Raw genomic sequence first — 22,148 nt, forward strand, 5'->3', positions numbered from 1 at the left:
AAGTGCGTGACGAACGTGGTTTATTATGTACGCGCAAACATATTTTGCAAAAGGACCACTTTCCTGAACGCAGGCTGTGGTTTGTCGCTTGATCGTCATCCGACGCGTCTTCAACGCTCAGCTTGCGGTGCCATTTGACAGAGGAGTCTTTACGTTTAAGTTCATCTCCTGTGGATTGATCCAACGCCTCTCTCGCTATTTTCATCGCCGCACGTAAAATGAGGCCCTCGGAAAAAGTGCTACAGGAAGGCCGTTTTATTTATCTAATGCTTTCCGTACGCAAGGTAACTCAATGTGCTTCACAAAAGCAAAGAAATGACATGCAGGAGCAAAGTAGTTAAAAAAAAGCTTACAAAAAAATTAACCTGTGCGCACACCACCACCATTTAATTGCATTCACAGAAAACTTTACAAAATTAAAGTTTAAAAAAAAAAAGTTCTTAACTCATTTACTACCATTGACGGCTAAAGACGTCAAAGATCCTTTTTGGTTGTTTTTTTTTACTCGGCTGTGCCTAACTAATGTTTTGTATGTCAAGGGTCGTTAAATGTTTCACACAATTGCACACGCAGGCACTTGCAAACTGTTGCTCCTTTGTGGCGTTTACCGCACCTGAAAGCCAGTTTGTGCCGCATTTGACATTTTTCAGAATGGCTAAACTTCTTGATGTTGGCCCTTTTTGTGTATTCTTCGTTTAAATGTCGCTCCTCGGTAGATTTGCTTGAGTGGCAGTCAGGTCTCCCGTCGGCCGCTGGATTGGACGGCTGCCTTGTGTTGGACGAGCTTTGGCACCTTCCTCTGTGTGGAGCAGCGCTGGTGCCGCTTGGCAGGATGGCAACTCCCTCCCTCGCCAACCCCTTTCGCTTTGGTTTTTCCGTTTATCGGTGCCTTTTCTAACGTTCCAATTTGGAGGTGGATTTGTAGTGGTGCACGAGCAATGTGCAAGGGATGTCACTCGGGTCACAAACGCACAAAAGGCTTGGATGTGAAGTCTACTTTCCTAAGCAACACAACTCGAGCATGCGCCAATTCCTCCCTTTACATCTGGAGTTTGTTTTCGTGTCATCGTCGGCTTATCACATGTCGACTTCAAACACCTGCCATTCCATTAGTCAGGGAATCAATCAGTTTGGCTGTCACTTGGGAGCAGTGGCAAGCCGTGCACTTCACACGTAGGCCTTCAGAGAAGTCCTACTTAGTCCCACTTGAATCAATCCCCCTCATATTACCGTCATTTATGACACCACGGCTGGACGAATAATATACAGAAACACACGGACGACCTCGCTTCTCTTGAAAATTCTGTCTTGAAAATGGTGATGCAAGTGCATCTGCAATTAAATGCACATTTTTCCCTCCTTCGGCCATTGTGGTTTAAAAAAAGCCAGAATATATTTTACATTTGCGAACGGTCGCCAGTTCCGACTTTTGGGTGTGTTGATTCCGCGTAGCGCAGGCCCCTCACGAGTGAGTATCCAATCACAAAACGCGTTCATCACCTTCTGCGGAAGGCCAGTGAGAAGGCCTTGCTGTAACCAACTCGTGATCTGATTGGCTATCGCGACTGTCTATCAACTGCATGAGCCCCAACACTCACACAGAAAAGACCCCCGCACGATTGTATCGGAAGTCCTCGGACGAATAGTGCGCGCTGCTGGTATTGTGAAGTCTGCCTGGCAACACGAGCCAGCTGAATTCTGATTGGGTTAAATGGGAAGAATATAATCGTGATTTCATAATTATGCCAGCAGAGAAGGCCTTGACCGTCCGCCTCTGCTGAGATGAAGGATGAAGAAGGTCCCGGCCAATCACGAGTTGGGCGTCGCCACCGTAATCGAATGCTAATGACCCACATGGAAGTTGTGGTGGAAATGTGCAACACCAAGTTCGTGTAACTCAAATTTTCCGTTGACAAATGCCGAGTGACAGTTATCTGCTTTAGAAGAAGACTGCAGAAGGCTGGGCACATTTGGAATTGTCGTGGCGGAGTCGCGAATGGCTTTTTTTTTTTTTTCATCTGCTGTCACATCACACGGTCACGTGACAGAAAGATTTATGAGCCGTGACTGTATTGTCACTTATAAGCTGTGTGACTTATGAGGTATGTCATTGCTAAACTGTGATTTTTTTTTTTTTTTCAAAAGCGGTTCAGAAGGTTCCCGTGTAAATATACTGAGCCGAGCCAGCCGACTGTCACACATCATTTATAACGTGTTTAATCGCAATCGAGCAACAGTACATGTTGTTTGCTAATTAAATACAAATGAGATGATTTGGAATTGGCGTAATCTTATACGAAAACAGCATAGATTTGTTTTCTTCTTGCTGGGGGGGCGGAACAGAAAATAATTGAGAAGCAATGTTTGTCCCTCAAATCATTGATAGGCTGCAGGCTGAATCATTTGACCTTATTCCGATCCGATTTTTGTCACAGCCAGGCAGTATCCATCTTGATTTTATGAAATCTGTCCAGCAAAATAAAATAAAAAATCACACAAAATCTGATTTGAGCGAGCTAAATCCCAAACCACAAACGGCGTTTGTATGAAATTCAATAGAGATTGGATTTCTCCAAATGCTTCTTTCGAGCGCCCGTTGCTTTATTTGCTGTAGAACACGCTCATGCACGCAAACCAATATCACGGAGACGATCCAGCTTGTTACCCCCGTGCGGTGAGCATCATCTTCCTTCATATGCGCAACCACATTCTCATAATTAAATACAATTACGGGACAAGATTGTGCGGGGGAAGCTCGACCGTGTCAAGGCCTGTGCTTCTTTTCAAAACTTTTTACAGTTGGGTATACTCCTATTTAGCGTGCTCTATTTTCATGCCAATGACTTTTTCATTTCCGTGAAATGTGCCATACAAAAAAAAACGTGCCATGCCTTTTGCAGTTGCATGTTCTTGCCTATCATGTGGCACAAAAAAATTTCCATGTTGCGATTTCAATGAAATCCAAAATCCCGCTAGACGGTACCAATGCTCTTTTGGTGTTGGTTCTATATGAACCCCGAGCAAGTGAGTGGGCGCAGAAAAGCTCCACTCAAGTCGACGCAGCCAAGATGAAATGGGAGCGATAAGAGAGGATCTTTGAAGTGCAAAGAGTACAGAACATTTAGCGTGAAGACCCTCCATTCTGATCCAGACTCTAAGTGGGTCACACAATTTGCCTTTGGTCACAAATGTTTTTTATTGTTGTCCAGATAAACACTGCCATCCTTGTTGTTTGTGAATGTTTCTCCAATCTCGTTGTAGTTTGAGTACAATAACAAAAAAGGGCATTCTGATTCTGATTCTGATGTTGGTTGAATTATTAATACTGGATGTGAGACATTTTGCGGGGAGAAAAGCAAACTTTGTCCAAACTGTTATCATGTTCCAGGAAACAGCATTTCATCTGCTGTGGCACAAGTTGAAGCGCTGAATCGCAGTAACTGGACTTAAATGGTGAGAAAATAACAACAGTGAATTTGGGCCCGTCAAACAGACCATCACAATACCGACTTCCCAAAAAAAAAAAAAGAAAAGAAAAGAAAAGCACGGAAAATACGACCTTTGGACACTAAACACGATGGAGTATCTGAAGCGGAAAAAAAATCCAAAAACGCACATATGGGGAGAGCTCAAACCCGTTTTGCTGGACTGGTGATGAATATTGTGACGATGACGCGAGGTGACGCGTTAATCATGCGAGTGAGGAGCGGCTCCTGATTTACTTGGTGCCGGCGATGTCAACAATAATTGATCACACCGACGGATATTTCGGGTCTTCAATCAACCGAGCATGCATGCGTTTGGAATGTGGGAGAAAACCGGAGCACCCGGAGAAAACCCACGCCGGCACGGGGAGATCATACAAACAGTCGGCCACTGTGCCGCCTCTTAATATCCTAAAATTTAACAGAAATACAATATTGTTCATTATAATCAAGATGACAATTTTGAAAAAAATGCAATTCGATTATTGGCCATAATCGTTAAGTCCCCCCCCCCCCCACCGATAACAATTAGTTTCTGATTGGGAAGATTCTGTCCGAACAACCCTCCTCCGTTGACGACTGTTTTTTGATATGGAAATGTAACTCCGCCCCCCTGTTGATGATTACATTCCAAACCAAAGCACCCCACCACCCGCAACACTTCCTTTGACACGTAGTTGTCAGTGGGTATCACCAGCGTAGTTGGCCCCGGGCATCAACACACCGTCGCACGCCGATGATTTCTGCTCTCCTGTTCGAGGCTTGCCACGCTCGCTTCATCATTCGGGCTTCGTTGAGAAGAGCAACGTAGGCAACGCATTGGAGTGATCCAAGAACAACATTCACGCAATCAGAATCATATCTGGATTTCCCAAAAGTATTGTCCGCCTGCTTCCATCTACGCAAAAGCAACCGTATACACGTCTCGTTGTTCCACAATTCAACTGCCCGCATCTCACCTCCAAATTGTCGTGTTTGCCGTTAAAAGGCGCCTTTAAATGAAATGCATTATTCTTATTATTATTATTAACCTCATTGACTAAATTGAACAGCAGCCCTCCAGGAACAGCATTTGCCGCCAGCCTGCACTGGAGAACATTTGAAGGTGGCATTTATGGTGTCACATCTCACTGGGAGGGCGAGGGGGGGGGCGCACTGGGCCACAGCTGAGTGGTCCCGGGGATCGTCCGTCTGTGACTCTCTCAGTGACTTTGTAGAGGCCCCGCGGAGGACTTTTGACCCTGTTTGGTCAGATCGAGAGAAAAACGCGAGCATTGCGTGTGTCGCATCAGACAAGGCATTTTTTTAAGAGGAGTGAAAATTGTTTTGTTTCAAATCAAGCCATGTCAAAAAAAATGTCAACGAGTTGCAGGATGTTTCATTTAATGAAGCCAAACAAACATGAATGCAAGACATTTATCACACTTTTGATTGCTCAATAATTCGTAAAAAATAATGTGGGCTGACTAATAGAATAACGTTTTGAAAAACAAAAATGACCATATTGTGACTTCAATGCATTTTTTTCCCACACATTTTTGCCACACATGCCCATCTGTTGTCAAAAATGAAGTCGAGGGTAACCCCCAAGTCAGTTTGTCTAATGGCTCATGGTAAATTTAGATCTTTTGTCTTGCAATTAAAAAATAAAATTCCTTTTGTTCCATAGCTGCCGTACTTGTGTCTGTTTCCCAATTCCCAATTGCTGACCCCCCTCGAACCCCCCAACCCCCACAGCCTTTAATGCAAATGATCCTGGCTGATTCCCAGCATCGCTTGTGTCACTGTTGTCTCTCGGAGTGGCCATTGCTGCTTTTATTCATCCCCCAACTCTCATTGGACCTGTCGGCTATGATGACCATTACGATCGGCCAACAGTGCCAGTGGGCCGCCTTCTTCCCAACTTCCCCATTGCACCAAAGTGAGCTTTCCGGCTCGAAGCGGCCAACAAATGGACATGCTCGAATCCACCAAATCACCCACAGAGATTTACTCTTTCAATTATATTCACAATAAAAATGGCTACACTTGGCACGGGGAATCAAAGTGGTATTTCGTGGTGACGTCACATATCGTCAATGGCGACTTATGGTGTTGCCTTTATTTCTTTCATTTGTCCTCTTTTTCCTCATTCCACACGTTAAATCAACATCAATATCGAGATATTGATCTATCTGAGTGATTCACAAACTTTTTTGAGCTGAGAAACCCGTTTGAAGTTTCAAAAAAATCCACGGCACACCGCCCAACAAAAATGTCCCAAGATTGGAAACACAATCAACCAATTTTCTCTTTCTTTCTTCTTTCTATAAGTCGCTGAAAATAAATAATTTTGGGAGGCAAATCGACAAAATTTGACCATTTCCCATGGCACACATGAGCTCTCCTATTTTATTGATGAACGGAAAAAGATTACTTTTTGTGCTTGCGAATGTGACGCTTCATAATATTTTCATGGACAGACCTCATTTACAACGTGTCATGGATCATTGCGGGAATGGTCAACGTTGGGTACAGTCAAGGATATTTTTTTATTGCGCTACATTTCTGCTGAACAGACAGTTATACAACGAGGGATGCTCTTTAAAAAAAATAATATATATATATATATATATTGTTTTTTTTAAAAGCCTGCTTTGCTGCGACAATGCCCATGTGCTCTTTGGTAAGAAAACTAATAAAAAGATCGACTGCCATGTTGGGGAATAGGGACTCGGCTCCATAGATTTGTCTCCCCGTCTCCGTACGATGATTTCTCTTGGTGAGAGAACGGAAGCGTGAGTCATGTTGCGTCTTTCTTCATCGAATGAGCAGGACGTGTCTCAGGTGAAACGAACCCTTTTGCTCTCTTGCTGCACTCGTCGTCATGAGAGCCTCACATTCATCATATCGATCAAGAGGCTCATTTTCTCCCACAATTAAAAAAACGTTCGATTATCTAAACCGATGAATATTGAGATGGATTTCCCTCCCTGGAATGCAAATATCAGAAACGAAGAACTCCAAAGTATTTTTTGTGAACATGCATCTTTGGTATGGCACCGCCAGTCATTCCTTGCCTCCTCTTCTACTTTGCACATGAAATTTGAATCCTAAAACAACTGGCGGCCTGACACAGATGGATTTTTTTTTTGAGGCGGTTGCCAATCTCTTGCCAAAGCATCACTAAGAAAAACACGAGGAGGGAAGCACTCAAGTTGGACCGCAATGTATCATGAGTCGTTGAGCAAGCAAAGATTATCGTTAAATGCGAGGAAAATGGTGACACTTACTGAGTTCAATCAGGGTGCTGCGGTCGCCGCACAATTCCGAACGGTTTCGTCTACTCCTGGGTCAAAATACCATTTCAATATATGTTCTGAGGTAGCAAAGTGAGATTTTGTCAGATTGAGACGATTGCGATCAAAGATGAGTCTGTTTGGCTCCGCGCAAAGAGGATGGAAATCGTGTTTTTTGATCTCCGCCTTTAAAGTGGCGTTGCATGCAGACGAGCTTGCCGCACATAAACAAGCCGTTTAATTCCAAACCTTGTGAAGTTCAAATGACGTGTGGGACAACGGAGACCTCCGAATCGGCCGCTTGGCACGGCAAGTACATCGTTATGACACCTCCCCGTTACATTGTCGCTTGTTTGAAAATTGAGCACATGTTGTACATGAGCTGTTCCTTCAGTTATGCATTTTTTTCCCCCACAATCAAACTTGATTAACTTTTATTATTCAGTCGCTTGTTTTTATTCAAACTTATAATGAGCTTTTCTCGATCGGTGCAGTTTTAACTCCACGCAAGTGTAAAGATAAAATGAAATCCATCCAAAAATCGAATCTAGTTCAAATAATTTGATCATTGATTAGTTATTGATTAATTAATGTCATGTGGGAGGAAACCGGAATACCCAGAGAAAACCCACCCAGGCACGGATAGGATATATATATATATATATATATCATTTCGGGTTTTTTTCTTTCTATGCAAGCATCATCTGGTTGGAGGCATAATAAATTCTCTTCAATCGGATGCCAAAAGGTCCAATTCCTCAGGGGTTGCCATTCTGACAACAGAATAAGTCACGTCTCCCTGCACATTTATCAGCTGTGTACGACTGCACTAAGATTCATTTGATAAAGATAAAGATGTCCTTTAATAGTCCCGCAATGAAGAAATTTGACATGAGATCATTTCGTGTGCACGTTTTTTTTTTATGATATTTTTGTTTGGAGGTTTACCGTGAGGTTTTTCTAAGTGTAAAATAGCTCGATGCGCCCGTCACCTCTGAACTCTGAGGCCGACGTGCTAACGAGTCGGCCACCGTGCCGCCCTGTGTTTCGACAGGTGATTTTTAAAATTTTTTTTAATTAAAAAATGTCAAATATATATTTTCATTCTATAGCGACTTATATCCACCAATCCGTTCATACTTGATTGGAGCAGAGTTTTAACTCTTCCTCAAAAGTGTTGTGGCGAACTATCCAACACCTCAGGAGAGGGAAGCAGTGTCCTGTCCAAACCGCATTCAACCGTGTTCCTCGCGCCACTCCGAGGGGGATGCTCCAAGAATACGAGAACCACCACTGTGAGCCATTGAGCTCCGTTATAATCGGAGTCGGCAGTAAGTCGGCCTCGTTCTCTGCGGACGGTAATGAATGACGTGATGGACATTAGCGCCGGTCTAAAAATGAGCGACACGGCACCGGGGACAATTGAGGACACGTCTCGCACTTTCAAACAATAAGACTTTGGATTTCAAGGCGCGGTACGTCTCCCCTGCCAGCCGTTTGAAGTGAAGCAGTTTGAAGGCACTTGAACAACCGTTGCATCTGTCAGACCCCGCGGCTGTACTCCAAAGGTCCCTCGTCACACATTCCAAGTGCAAGGGAATATTTAATAATGGAAGAGTTTTACGACAACTCGGTCCGAGGCCTTGCCGTGCACCGCAAGCGATCCGGCTATTAGTCACTCGATAAGCATCAAGCGCATGTCCAAAAGCCGCTAATAAACCTTTTGATTTGTTCATCAATTCACCTCCAATGATTTTCCTTCCGCAAGAATGATAATCATGTCGTGCTCAGAAGTGATCAATCACGTCCGAATCACTTGCTGTTTTCTTGAGCTCATTTATGGACCAAGTTTAGGAATGTTTAGTTGCGAGGTTTTCTACTGCTTGTAATAAAACGGGAATGTGAAAGAGGGAAATGCCAACTTGTCAGAGTGGAAGATGAGCGTCAGAAAATGAATCGAAAGGAATGCTCAAAGTGCTCCGCATAAGAGAGTCGATCCTCTTGCTTTTTTTTTTCCTCCACTTTCTTTAATATGTCCATCCAAATCCTTGGCGATAATCCTTTCATTTAAGAGTAATCCTGAAAATTCCATCGATTTAAAAGGATGGATCCAACAAATTGCAATCCATCAGTAAACCCCCCCCACGGGAACCACAAATATAGTCCACACTGATGTCTCGTTCGCCGCCGACCCTGAAAATGATTTTTGGGATGAAGGAAATGAAAATAGTTGGACGGATGATTATTCAAGAAGGAGAATTTTTTTTTCATCTCAGACCAAACACACACAAGTTATTGCTGAACATTTTTATTGTCGTGCTCGCAATGATGATGGAACGTCATTCAGCTCATTTAAAAAGTAAAAACCCCAAATGGCGTTTATCCGGCAACCTCTCGTCCAAATCAAAGAGGTTTTTAGTCAAAATTAAGTTTGGGGAGTCCAACATGGGGCGGCATGTCTGCGTGGTCGATGGGTCATCTTCCAAGCCAGAACTTGTGGGTTTCTTCCCGTGTGACGTTTCAAGCAGGTGTGTTGGAGCACGGAGACATATATAACAGACGGAACAGTGACCCTCGAGGACCAGAGCTGGAGATGCCGGTTTCCAAACTCATTTATGAATGATTGCGTGTTCATGTGAACGGGTTTCATCCAAAAAATGTGCGCCCTGTTCGTCGCTTAAAACCACTTTTTTTCCCCCAACACTTCTGACTGTCCATGTCTCAATAATTGGCACGTCATTAAAATGATTTAAATGCTTAAATTCGCAGATTGTTGGTGTGACAGAGATAAGATGGCATCTCGGCCGTGCAGTTGAATTTCAAACAAAATATGAGATTGTAAGATAATGAGCACATTTCCCGTGGATGAAAAGTGAAATTTTGTCTTTTTGTCAAGTGTGACTCAGCATCCGAAAGACACAACTCCAAAACCCATCAAGTCAGATGCGGATAATTACTTCAAATGAGTATTTTTTTTTTTTCTTGTTGTTTTCTGACAACTTTATTGATCATTTCCTATCGCCATGAAGACGGCAATGCAACGGCAACTCATTTTTATTACTCTCCTCTTTTTTTTTTTCTTCCAGAAACGGTTTGTCTGCCTTTGCAGCCAGATTGAGCACTTTGCATTTAAAAACGGGGCCACCCTGGCAGCTTGACAAATGAAAGCAATCGCATATTTGGAGACACCTGCTTCAACAGTTATTGAAGTTGATCACATATCATTTGCATATAGATAAGGCATTCGGACCCAGAGTAAATCTCAGCATACAAAGTAGTTTTATTTGACATCAAAGAGTTTTAGACGGACCAAAACCGCCGTACAATTTCAACCTGGAAGGGGTTTAATGTTTTGGAAGCTTTTCTTAAGCTCAATTAGTGACGGCGAACTTATCGGCATGTATAAATAATATTCATTAGCCATCCAAACAGGTGCGGGAGATGAATATTTTCTCGTTTTAAAAGGATGCAGTTACTTCGGAAGAATTCACACTCCATTTTTTTTTCCCATCAGTACTGCGGCTACGAGCATAAATCACCAAAGTGTCATCCGATAAAAGTAACAAGCGCAAATTGATATGTTGGCGGCAGTGATGTGTGGCGAGTTTCCTGGCTGGTGAGGCGCTGAGATTAGAGTCAGATTTACAAATTTATGAGCCTTTCATAACTCTGGCCTCTATTGGTAACAAGCTGCACCTCAGCCTAATCACCATCAAACAACAGGTATACTTTAAAGTCAGAAATGATAGGAGTCACCCGAGAAGTGTGTCACGTTGACCGTTTCCTGGAATAATTGCACTCTGGGTGGAGTGATGCTAATATAGTGACAAATCTCTCCTAAGGCGCATTCTGACAAATACTTAAGCTTCTTAACTTTTAAGCACTCCAGAGGCTGCGAACACGAAACATAATATTACATATTACACGTTTGGAGTCAATTCACCTGCAACAACAACCAGTGAAAAATTTGGCAAATTGGACGAACGTCGCCGATTCCATTCAAACAGGTCGTTTGAATTCAAAGAGAACGAGTCCCGTCTTTACTAAATCCCCATTTTTGCCTTTACTGTTCAAGTAGATCACGTTCTCGTTCTCTGGTCATCTGCGTGTTCTTTAACATGCAGAGAGCAGGCCGAAAGCGGAACGTGGTTATATTGAAAGCTCTAATTGCTCTCCTTTACTGGAGTGGAGCCGACGACATGCACGCGGCTCGTGAACATTTGTCCCAAATTGTAAATATGGTTAAGTATTGTTGTAAAACGTAATGGACACGTATTGTGTAAACCGTATTTTTATAACTTGGTGGCAGAACGCTGAATCCGTCGGGCCACTCCGGATGCACTGAAGGAGGTTGCCTCCCAGAGCGTCTGCCGCACCTCACGCTTAATCTTAAACTTAATTATGTAAGACACAACATCGTTATCAAACTGCCTCGTATCCATGCGGCGGAGCGGTCATTCTACGATGAGTCCCAGCAACCCAACCAACTGAACTAGTTGAGCTCTGCTTTTTTTTCCCCCTCAGGGCCTGCCACTGAATTATCTTTTTTTTTTTTACTACCTCAGCAGCTTCGGTCCCAATGATTGGCATGTCTGTGTTCATGTCCTCAGCCTCTGTTTCCTTCAGGGAAGACATGTCGGTTGGATGGAGGAGACGTACAAGAGCCACACTGGACGACTTCCACCAGCCAAATACAAAGGACATCCTCCGTCGAAGTCAGCAAGCTCCTGCCCGCACTGGAAGCAGCGAGGACATTTATTGGATGCTTTTCCAGAAGCTCTTTGACTGAATATTGTGCTTAATGGCCTCACCAAACTCCCACACTCCCAACTGTGCTGAGGGCCACACGATTGTTTTGTGTCACTTTAATTAACTCCGGCAGCACAGTAATGGTTATGTGGTCCATACAGTTGCCGGAAGCAGACCGTGGGGATAAAAAAAAAAAAAAAACTTACATAACCTTGTACAATAAGATTCAAACAATATTAAACATTAATTTTCATTTCAGATTGCAATTTAAATGTTTGTATTCATATTTACAATTATTTAATCCGATCAATCAGGATGAAATATAAAACAATGAAGCTGTCATTTATGACGGCATAAAAAAAAAATCAAAAATAAATCAAAAAACATTTGAACATCTCTCACATTGTTTCTATTTCAGTCACTCAAAAACCGACCCGAAAGTAAAAAGGACGTCCATTTGCAAACGCAGCGATTGAAAGAGCAAGCAGAAAGAATTAATTGTGCTGGTCTGAAACGTCTTCCTTATCCAATCTGCTGATTGGCTGCTCCACACCCGCCAAACTAGAGGGAAAAAACGGAACACGCAGTCCAAAACCAGCGAGGTAATGAGGTGACCGGGGAATGCAGTTTTTCTTTCACCGCTAGTCTCCAAGACTTTGACCCGCACCAATTAATCCTGCTCGTTAAAAAGGTCAGCGCTCCGTGTAAAAGGGCTTGGGAAAATATATACAAAGACCGTTTACAGTGACCTCGTTACTTAAGTTTCCATTAGAAATGCATTGATATTGTCTAAAGATGACAAGGAAGATCCGATCGGAGGAGAAGGTGGAGAGACTGCTGTTAACTCGGGATGTTTTTCTTTTGCTGGAATGTCGTGACCTACTTTTATGTAAATCAAGAATAATACAGAAACTGTTTTGTAAAAAATAAAAAAATAATTTTTCTTTTTTAAAAAGTGCCTTTGAAATCATAATCAAAAAACTTAATGACTAAATAAATAATAAATACATTTTCACAGATGACGGCGACTCTTTGAAATTTAAACTAACAACTCTTAGACTAAATTTACCACATTTTATTCTGTCAGTCGAGTCAAAATACATCCTTGACACCAATTTCTGCTTCCCTTCTTGTTACATCTTAGAATGTTATCAAAAGAGCACAAAAGCAACAAATACATGAGTTGTTTCGCAAATAGTTGATGAGATTCCACAGAAAAAAAAAATGCAGAATCGGCGAATTTGTAATTAGGCTAGGGCAGCAGCAGATCGCATGCGAACCACAGATTGGGACCAACACTTTGCGGTTCATATTGGAACGCATTCCGCGCACACGTATTGGTCCACGCATTCCTGCTACGCACAGAAAAAAAAAGAGAAAAATCTCAATTCCGGCCTTGCAAAAGGCCACAAGAAACATCTCCTGCGTTTGTCGGAACGTTCCATTCAACTTGAATTCTAATGATGTGGATACTGCCGTATCCAATCACACAAACACGAGGCGAAGCAGATGCCATCCAGCTAAGAAACACACTTTGAGCAACGTTGAGTCACCGCATTGCTCGAGTGTGGCGGGATTACACGCCGCCTTCTATTTCACTCCACGAACGGCGCAACACAACACACTCTTTTTAGAACATATTTATATATATGTCATCTCACAACAAAGTCAACTGACAACAAAAGTCAATGATCCATCAAATTTGTGATTGAGTGATTGCGACACCTGTGATGACTTTTTTTAAAAAATGAACATTGATGTGACAGTGCATGAAATAAATGAATGAACTTTGAAAAATCAAAACATTCTAAAAACTTTAATGACTCGCTGAGCAATTTACAGACTTCTACCCGTGAATGAGGCTCATCCCCAAAAGAAGCGTTTGTCAATCAAAAATAATGCCCCATTATGAGCGGAAAAGGTCAATTAGAGTTGCATGTCCAAGGACGCGCGATCACAGCTTGACCTTTTAGCTTCATGAGTCTGGAAACTCACAAGAGGCTCATTCAACTGTCACTTTGTGACAAGGCCGCAGTCGCTGGATTCTGCTGGACTTTAATATATTGACTCCTTGGACGCATTGGATTGCAACGGGCGACTTCCGAACTTCCGTGCTAATTGCAAGTCCAATTAAATAAAGTGGAATCTCGAAAGACAAACTGAGATTGTAAAATGATTTTATTTTTAAATAAATAAACCAAAAAACGAAGCGCACGCAAAAGGATCAAAGTGACATCTTGGAAAGATGTCATGCGGGATGACAGCATGTGACCTCGGCAAGCCTCACCTTGCTCAAGGGCACCTTGGCAGTCGTCAGGAAGCTGACAAGCATCCAGTTCCAAAGCACACATCACGACAAATATTTCATATTTAAATGAATTGCGATGTAGGATTTTAGTTGATCAAAATAATTTTTGGGAAATGGAAGTATTATTAAATATATGAGGTTGACTTTTTGAATTTAATTGTACGCCAATTATCCATTGTACTGAACTCAACACCCGATTTATTTTTTTGATTAATTTATTTTTTCTGAAGATGGCCATCATTTTCAGACTTGAAATTCAGATTGAGTCTCCTGGGTTTTCCCTGATGGACATTTTGTTGACAGTCAAGTTGACAGACAAGGACACAACACATGAGTAACCCTCAAACACACTCTCTCTCTCTCTCTCTCTCTCTCTCTCGCTCTCTCGTCCAACTGCACTCACGGGCTTTTCACTTCTTGTCTTGCTCGCTCTCTCCCTCTTACCCGCACGCACACTTCTTGCTATTTATCACTTTATCGTGGCTCTGGCTCGTTCCCGCGCAATACATGACAATACATTCTAGCAGTTCCCTTTCCCGGCGTGCCTCCGGGGCACGGCCTTATGCCTCCCCCTGGGGATGCTGCAACTCCCTCCCAATTCTTCTCAATCCATCAGTGAGTGTTCTGCTCCCCTGAAGCACCGCAAGCAGTGCCCCCCCCCCCCCCCCCCCACTCGTATACTGTCAGACTGACCTCATCTCCTCCATTCTCATATACGGCCATGTTGTGTATGGGCCCATGAGACAAAGAGATCCGCATCATTAATATAGTTGACAAACAGAGATGGATCAATAGATAGATCATTTGAAATATGGATCCCACTTTATAATAACGAATACACACTAATAGCCACGAGCTAAGCATTTGTAAATATTGAAGTCATCATTTATAAAGCGGGATTCTGACATGAATAATCATTTGAATGTAGTTTATAAAGTGTTCGCCGTCATTATCTTGCAAGGGACCACCGGATACTTTCTTTTTTCGGTATGCAGTTGCACACTGAATGATTTTGCAGTTTTTAATGTGATGTGAATCACACCATTACTTTTGTTCAGTCCATACCATTTAACTAAACTTTGAATTATGTCATAGTAATAAGGTATTGATATGCAAATGATTAATCATGTCAGAAAGCTGCTTTGTAAATGTTGACTCCAGTATTCACAAACGCTTCGCTCATGCTTCTAAAATGTCACCGAAATATAAAACATTTTGCGTTTGCTTGTCTCTTTCGAATGAAATTAGTCATTTGTTAAATCCTGGATAGGATTTGAAGACGAGTTGAGTCAAACCTTTTCATGCTACTTTGCAAAAATAACAACAACGCAATGTTCTAATCTACACACCAAGCCTATTCATGTAATGTGTGCAAATGTAACATTTGGATTTATCCAAATCACCATGAGCGCATATGGCTGCATTGGTCTGATCTCTACGGGGGGAAAAGAAAAGAAAAAAAAGGAGAGAGAGAGAGAGAGAGACAGACGAGAGCCCAGTGCCATGGACAGTCGCTTCCTTCCCTCCCTTCGCGATCTCTCCCGGGCGCGCACGAGGCAGCTGGCTTGGTGACAGCTCCTCCCTCCAATGTGTGGCTTTCCCCACCAAACATCCTTGGACGTGAACAGTTTCGCTGAGGAGCACTTTCCTCTCTGAAGTAAGCAGACGGACAACCCAGACGTCGGCTTTTCTCGAACCGACCCGACAGAAAGGAGTTAAGGTGTTTGGATAAGGACTCCAGCGTTTTGTCATCCCTCAAATCTCTGTCAGCGATGAAGACTTGGACTGGCTTCTGCCCGAGCTTGCACTTCGCTGTGGCTGTGTGGCTCATGATAGCTGCTCACACCTTCCAAAATACTAAAGCGGAGATAAGTTGCGCATCTCGACGTTCTCTAGTTCAACTTCGCGCTAAACCAACAGATGGACTCGGCGCGGTTCAAAACACCCAAGTGGAGTTTAGGGTTAAAAATGGTGAAAAGGACAATGACCAAGAAGCTGCACCTGACTTGCAGAACGGCACACGAGAATCCACCGCTCAAAGTCACCGCGGCGCATCAAACGCAAAAGCGGATTTGGGTGATGGCGCAGCGCAACGGAGGACCAAAAGAAACAGCCCCGAGTTTGCAGAGTTGCGCAAGAGTGGGCTGACGGGGCAGGCTGCCCTCAATTCCGGTACCGTGGATGAACGGGGCGCGAGGATGGACGGGTTCGGGTCATCCGGACTGAGTAGATCGGAGTTAAGAAAGAACGGGGACGACGGGAGAGGAAATAAACAAACGGATGAGCCCAAGCTCACCAGCAGCACTTTCGCCCTTACTGGGGACTCCGCTCACAACCACGCTGTCGTCTACTGGTCAGGACAAAACAGCAGCGTAAGTCCAACTTAAATCAATGTCAACTTCCACCGCAAAGCCACAAATGAAATGAGCTGCACCTTTTTTATTGCCCGCTGTGATGTTGCCAATCGGATCGCACGCAATGAACTCATTCTTCAGAGTTGCGGGTTTGAAAGCGGTGCAAATGCGCACCACAGCATCTCAGCCCGCCACTATCAATTCAATTGGAGCTGGGTTAGACTCTCTCGCACGGCAGTTCCGCACGAAAAGCCCCCCCCCCCTTTTCTCTGCTGTGGTGGGCTACCCATTTGCGTGACATTTTCCGAATATAGCCATTTAAGTCCAGTTCAGTGGGCGACTCGGAGGCCAAGCGCTGTAAAATTTCAGATTTAGTTCCTCGTGAATTATAGCTGGAGTAGGGAGATATTGCTGTGATGTATTTGCGAGATGCTAATGCATGATTCATTCCCAATCCTGCCGAAGTGAGGTTTTTTTTTTTCTTCCAAATTAATTGATTTGGGGGAGGGACTCATAAATTATTGCTCAATCTACCATGAACCCTTTCGTTTGTGAGAGAAAGATTTTTTTTCCATTCCATATTTCAGCTAGAATGGCTTTGCTCCCTTGATTAGTTGTGTAGTAATTGCTCAAATGAGCAGTGGGGAATACTGAAATAATTTCTCGCTTTCACTCTTTACATAACTAAAAAAAAATATATATATATCTTTGGTTGATGGCGTTTAACCTGATCTGCAGTATAGCCAGACGGAGGTTCAATAATTCACTTACTTGCACCAAAATGTGAATGCCGGATGAGTCTTTGGACAAAATGTCTTTATTTATTATCTTTTTTTTTTTCATTTCACACGTAACATGAAAGTAGACGTTTATTTTTTCTGCATTACGTACGTCTCTTCAATCCTAAATATTTCCTTGAGACTGACCATGGGAGGGGGATGTAAACATTTGAGCCTGGAAACTGGCAGTCCGACGACATGACACGTAAAAAACAGCAAACAGTGAAAAGATGACAGCACAAATCCCCCGAACGCAGGAGAGCTCCCATAGGACAGAAAATGAAGCCACAAAATGAATGGAGCTTCATGGCGAAGGGCCCTTTGTCCTCTCGGTGCTTTCGCATTTTTAATGCCTTGTTGTGGTTTTCTTCTCTTGCTTTATTCCATTTGGAAAAAAAAATATGTCATATTCAGGCTTGTCTCAGCTGATTATGACATGCTGCCTGAACTTGTTTTTTTACCCGCAGTCAAGACTGAGGCGATGTGAGCGGAACACGTTGGTGTGCACATGGACATGTGTTGGAGTGAGTGTGTGCTACTTGCCGAGCTGCACTTGGTGCCAATGCCCGGAAGCTTAAGATCTTTAATTATTATCTTGACCACCGAGGCGATCATTTCAAAGTATTTCTCTCCCTTTCGTGGAAAATGATGCCCGGCGACAGGATTATCATCAAGAGAGCTAAGCTACTTCATCTTCATCACCATCTGCCTGTTATGTTGATGAACGGAGTTCCAAAGATGAGGAGATTAACCACGAAGTCCGCTGTCTTGTCTCCAGCTGTCGTTAAGTTAAGATAAGTGTCGGGCTAATAAGGAGGACTGCATGGCTGCAGCGAGGATCAGTCACTTTAACCCGGAGTGCTTTTTTTTTTTTCACTGCCTATTTGATTAGATTGTTTTGGGCTCCTAATTGCACTGCTGAGACTTTTGTCAACCGTATTGGTTATTTAATTACACACTTAAAGTGATTGGGGCGTTTGTTTCTGCCATAATTTAGCCGCCTGCGCGGTTCTGATGAGGGACTTGTTCAGCACATCATACACTGTGAACATTGCTTATCTCCAATTGAATATTCTCTCACTAGTGTGTGTGTGTGTGTGTGTGTGTGCTGGCCAAATGTTGTGCAGAGCGGGCTTTGTACCTGATATATTTTTTTTCTCTTTTAGCTAGCTTGTGGTTTAACTTTAGCGTAATGCGACGAAGACAATTAGCATTTTGACATGCACCTGCAAGTGTTTTTATCTTTTATCTGTGCAGCCCGGTCCAAACCGGTCCGCAGCACATTGGCCGGGGATTACCGATTGGCATAAGTGAATTCACAGTATTAATAAAGTACATCTTTCATATCAGTCTTTATACTTTGCAAAATCGTCATCCCTGGAAGGAATATTGTCTTGTATATTTCGGTCTTTCTTTTGACCCGACTGTCGTAGTTTGAGCAGATTCATTCGATCTCAAATGTTGAGATTGATTGAGTTACAGTAGATCGTCACGGTTCCTGTTTTAGGACTGACTCAAGCCAAGAAGAAAGTTATTTGAGTTAACGAAAAATAAAGAGAGCATTAAAACTAAGATTGAAAAACCCCCAAAACATTTTCCTTAATAAAACAAAAACCACAAACCACGTTGTAAAATGTCAACAAGGCATCCTAGCTTTATTTAATTCGTAAAAACCTTTAGAAGCAGTATCGTGCACTGCACTTATTGGCATTCAAAGTACGTGGACTGTTAAACTGTAACATGTGTTATAATTTTTTAAGTCATATTTCTGTTGAATTATAACTGTAGAAGGTGTTTTCCTAATCTTGCACGCAAGGAAAAAGTTTTCTTTAAAAACTAAAACTAACTAAATTTAAACTAAAAAACTAAAACTAATCAAAACTATGAATGTTGTCTTGGAAACAAATAAATGAAAAAAAAACTCAAAACAAAATAATAACTGACTATAATTAAAATTCCAAAACTATAACAACACTAGCCAAGAAAAAAAAGAAACTTTCAGTTCATCGGAACTGAAAATAAAAAAATAATTATTCACCTACTTACTTACTATTCTTGTATATTTCAGATTCTTTTCAAACAAAAAACTATCACTAACAATAAAAAAATGAACATTGCTTTGTTAGCATTCAATATGACACCGGATGCGCTTGTTGTCGTCTGCATTGTAATTGTTACTCCCCCCACTATGTGGCGCTGCTCGAACAAGGCAGGCGCAATCGCTTTAAAAAAATCTTTACGCGTGCAGCGTCACTTGTGTGAAACGTAGCTTGGATCTCGTTTCTCTTAATTGCAACGCTCCTGGCTGTTCGCTCTGCAATGCTTCAACTGCAACCCTGAAGTTGTTCTCATGGCGCTTCATTAAGGAGCATCCCAATTGTCTTAAATTTGCATCGAGGAAGGTCCACTCACTCACTCTCGGAGATGTGAAGCGGAATCGTGTTGACATTAGAGGTTTTTTTTATTTTTTTTTATTGCATTTTATACCAATACCATAAAGCGGATGTATTGTGACAGCCGACTGAGACTTTGATAAAATGACGTCACCGGCGGTCACTTTTTGTTCTCCGCGAGGGGTTTCTGGTGGGATGCGCAACAATTAAAACAGAAGATGAAGGACCAGTTATCATAGAACCACCGTTGCAGAATGACGAGGCTGCAATGCCGAGTGGGAAACATTGAACACGTAATGCGACCTTACACAATTTTAATGTTTCTACAAAGTGAACTAAGTTTTCTCTCGTGACAGTGTGGCTAGGCACTCGACAGAACAGGAATTGCGATCATTTGCTTTAAATAATGCGAAATTAATTCTTTGCAATGCAACTTTGGGTTTGAGTGACCCCAGACCGTCAGAAATCACGTTTTATTGCACGGTGAGCATCCCTTTCTGCCTCCGTTCCGTGTGATCTCTTGAAATGATTTTTTTTTTTTTAAATACCAAAACATTGTGAACAAGGTGAACAATGACATCACATTTCCACAACCCGATTTGAATTAACGTGTTGTGCCAATGGCACTCCCCTTTGCAAACAGACTCTGGATTTAAATGTAGTCATCTTTAAAGATACGGGAAGTCATGCAGAGGCAGGTCAGTCAGATCTGACAAGTCATCAGTCGAGCCAACTGTGTGTGATGGGTGTTCTCAAATCCCCCTTGAGAACACGAAGGGCACTAGTGAGTGGTATTTGAAAGCTGAAATGTCATGCAGGAAAAAAAAAAAGAAGCAGTGCATTGGGAAAACATGTACGTGTGTGGGTGTGTGCGTGCGTGTTCCCATTTATGACATAAAGCTGTCAAGTTATGTCGTGGAGGAGGACCCAAATGTACAGAAGAAAGTGTTTGTTAAAAAAAAAACTGTTTAATTTCCTACGAAAAGAAAAGTTGAACAACAACCTCATCAATCAAAAATACAAAATGAACAGCAAAAAAAAAAAGCCACACAACTAGGACCAACATAAGTCAACAAAAACTTGACAGCAGACAAAAAACGACAGCCCAACGTGGCACTGACGAAGGGCAGAGTGCAAGTACGGAAAGGAAACAGCTCACTAAATACAAACAAATTAACGAGACAACGAGGAACACCTGGTCAAGGCGCAAAGGTGTGGAGGCAGCTGATTGGCTAACACTCGGGAACGCGATGACAAACACAGGTGCATCCAATGAGCTAACTTGTTAAACATCGACAAAAGGAACACACGGAAAACATGAAACTAAATATGGAAACAAAATCGAGCAACACAAATCATGACAGAAGCTCTTGAGGAATTTATGAAAGTGCTTGCAGTTGTTGTGAGTATCATGGGTCGCTCCAAACGAAATGTTCCTTCAAGATTAAATTGCCCAAGATACCTTTGGGGTAGAGGATGTTCATTTTGTAGAACTGATTGAGGCAGAGGCAAAAAAAATAAACAAAAACAGTTGTACACTGCTGTTTGGTGTTCAAGGGAAGCTTGATCCACATTAACATTGGCATTTATCTAAAAAGTTGGCATGTAAAAATGACATCAGTACTAAAACGCTCACCCCCTAAAAGATTTTGTAGTAATTTGTGTGGCTTTTTTTTTGTGATGAGATTTACAACAAATTGGCACACCCCCCGTTGGAGCTCGGCTGTTTTTTTTTTTTTTCCTCAGCCTCGACATCACAGCAGGGAGGCAAGCAAGATAATAAGGCATCCCCATTAAGGAGCATTCTGCCCCATTTATAGAAAACATTTCCAAACGCGGCTTTGTCAGGGCGGTGATGATGATGAGGCTTGCAGTTAGGCAGCTTGTTACCACTCACTTTTTACCAACTCATCACACCCCTCCTCCTAAATGACTGATGCAAATACATTATGGAGTGGCTTCTATCCTCTCCTGCGGTCCTGGTGGCCCTCTGCTCTGAAAGAAGAGAGAGGAGGAAAAAATAGAATATAATGAATAATGCAGTCTTCCAGCGGACCTTATCTCCCTCATCGCTCAAGCTCTCCTTCCTCCCCTCTCTCTAATTAGTCTACAAATTTGTTTCACTTGTTCCTTTTTCTTTCTTTTTTTTTTGTCTGTGACCAGAAAGCAAGCACGAAGACTCCATTTACTGTTCAGCAGGCCCGCTATTGCTTTCTACCTTTGCCCATAACACACCAAAATTCCAAAGCGCAGATTCACCGATTGCCATCAACCTCGACAAAACCAAGTCAGCGCAAAATGATCTAACGCTTATAAATCTAGGTGACGGATCGCACTTAAAACGTCACATAATGTTAAAAATCTTCTTTGTGCGTTCAAAAAGCCATCTCATCAGGACCAAATGCACCTGCTTCAACACTGCACACAGGTTATTAATTTCCATAAAGCCACTCCAATCTTTGATGCCATGTGCATGTGCAGCGTGGAATTCCAGCATGCAAGACAAGTTATCGCCAAAGCTAACGTGCTCATTTTGCCGTATTTCTTGTAAGGTGCCGAGCATGGTGAGCACGGTAATAGAAGAAATCCTGTTTGGATTTAGAGGTTTGTGCATTGTGATGTTCTCGCGACACGTGCCTAGGTGCGGCTAGACAGCCAGTGAACTAATGAAGAAAACTCCGTAGACAAGGCGTACTTTTCTTGCTTTTATGAAGTTCTCTTGTCCTTACACACAACAATTGTAAGGTATATTTGTAAATATTTTATTATATAACTGCAACAAGAACAAACAAACATGGAGTA

The 22,148-nt window shown here is 42.5% G+C and overlaps 1 protein-coding gene across 1 annotated transcript in view; it reads left to right on the plus strand.

The window, feature by feature from the left end:
* The first annotated feature begins 15,334 nt into the window (after positions 1 to 15,334).
* Positions 15,335 to 22,148, plus strand: part of sorcs3a (sortilin related VPS10 domain containing receptor 3a) — an 83,983-nt gene continuing 77,169 nt past the window's right edge. Inside the window, exon 1 of the mRNA XM_088302479.1 lies at positions 15,335 to 16,192. Coding sequence (XP_088158605.1) covers positions 15,593 to 16,192 — 600 coding nt within the window. The 5' untranslated portion in view covers positions 15,335 to 15,592. The remainder of the gene's footprint in view (positions 16,193 to 22,148) is intronic.

The sequence above is a fragment of the Idiotropiscis lumnitzeri genome, chromosome 8 (genome assembly GCF_059441095.1).
Source record: "Idiotropiscis lumnitzeri isolate Australia: NSW breed Sydney's pygmy pipehorse chromosome 8, RoL_Ilum_1.0, whole genome shotgun sequence".
Lineage (NCBI taxonomy): Eukaryota > Metazoa > Chordata > Actinopteri > Syngnathiformes > Syngnathidae > Idiotropiscis > Idiotropiscis lumnitzeri.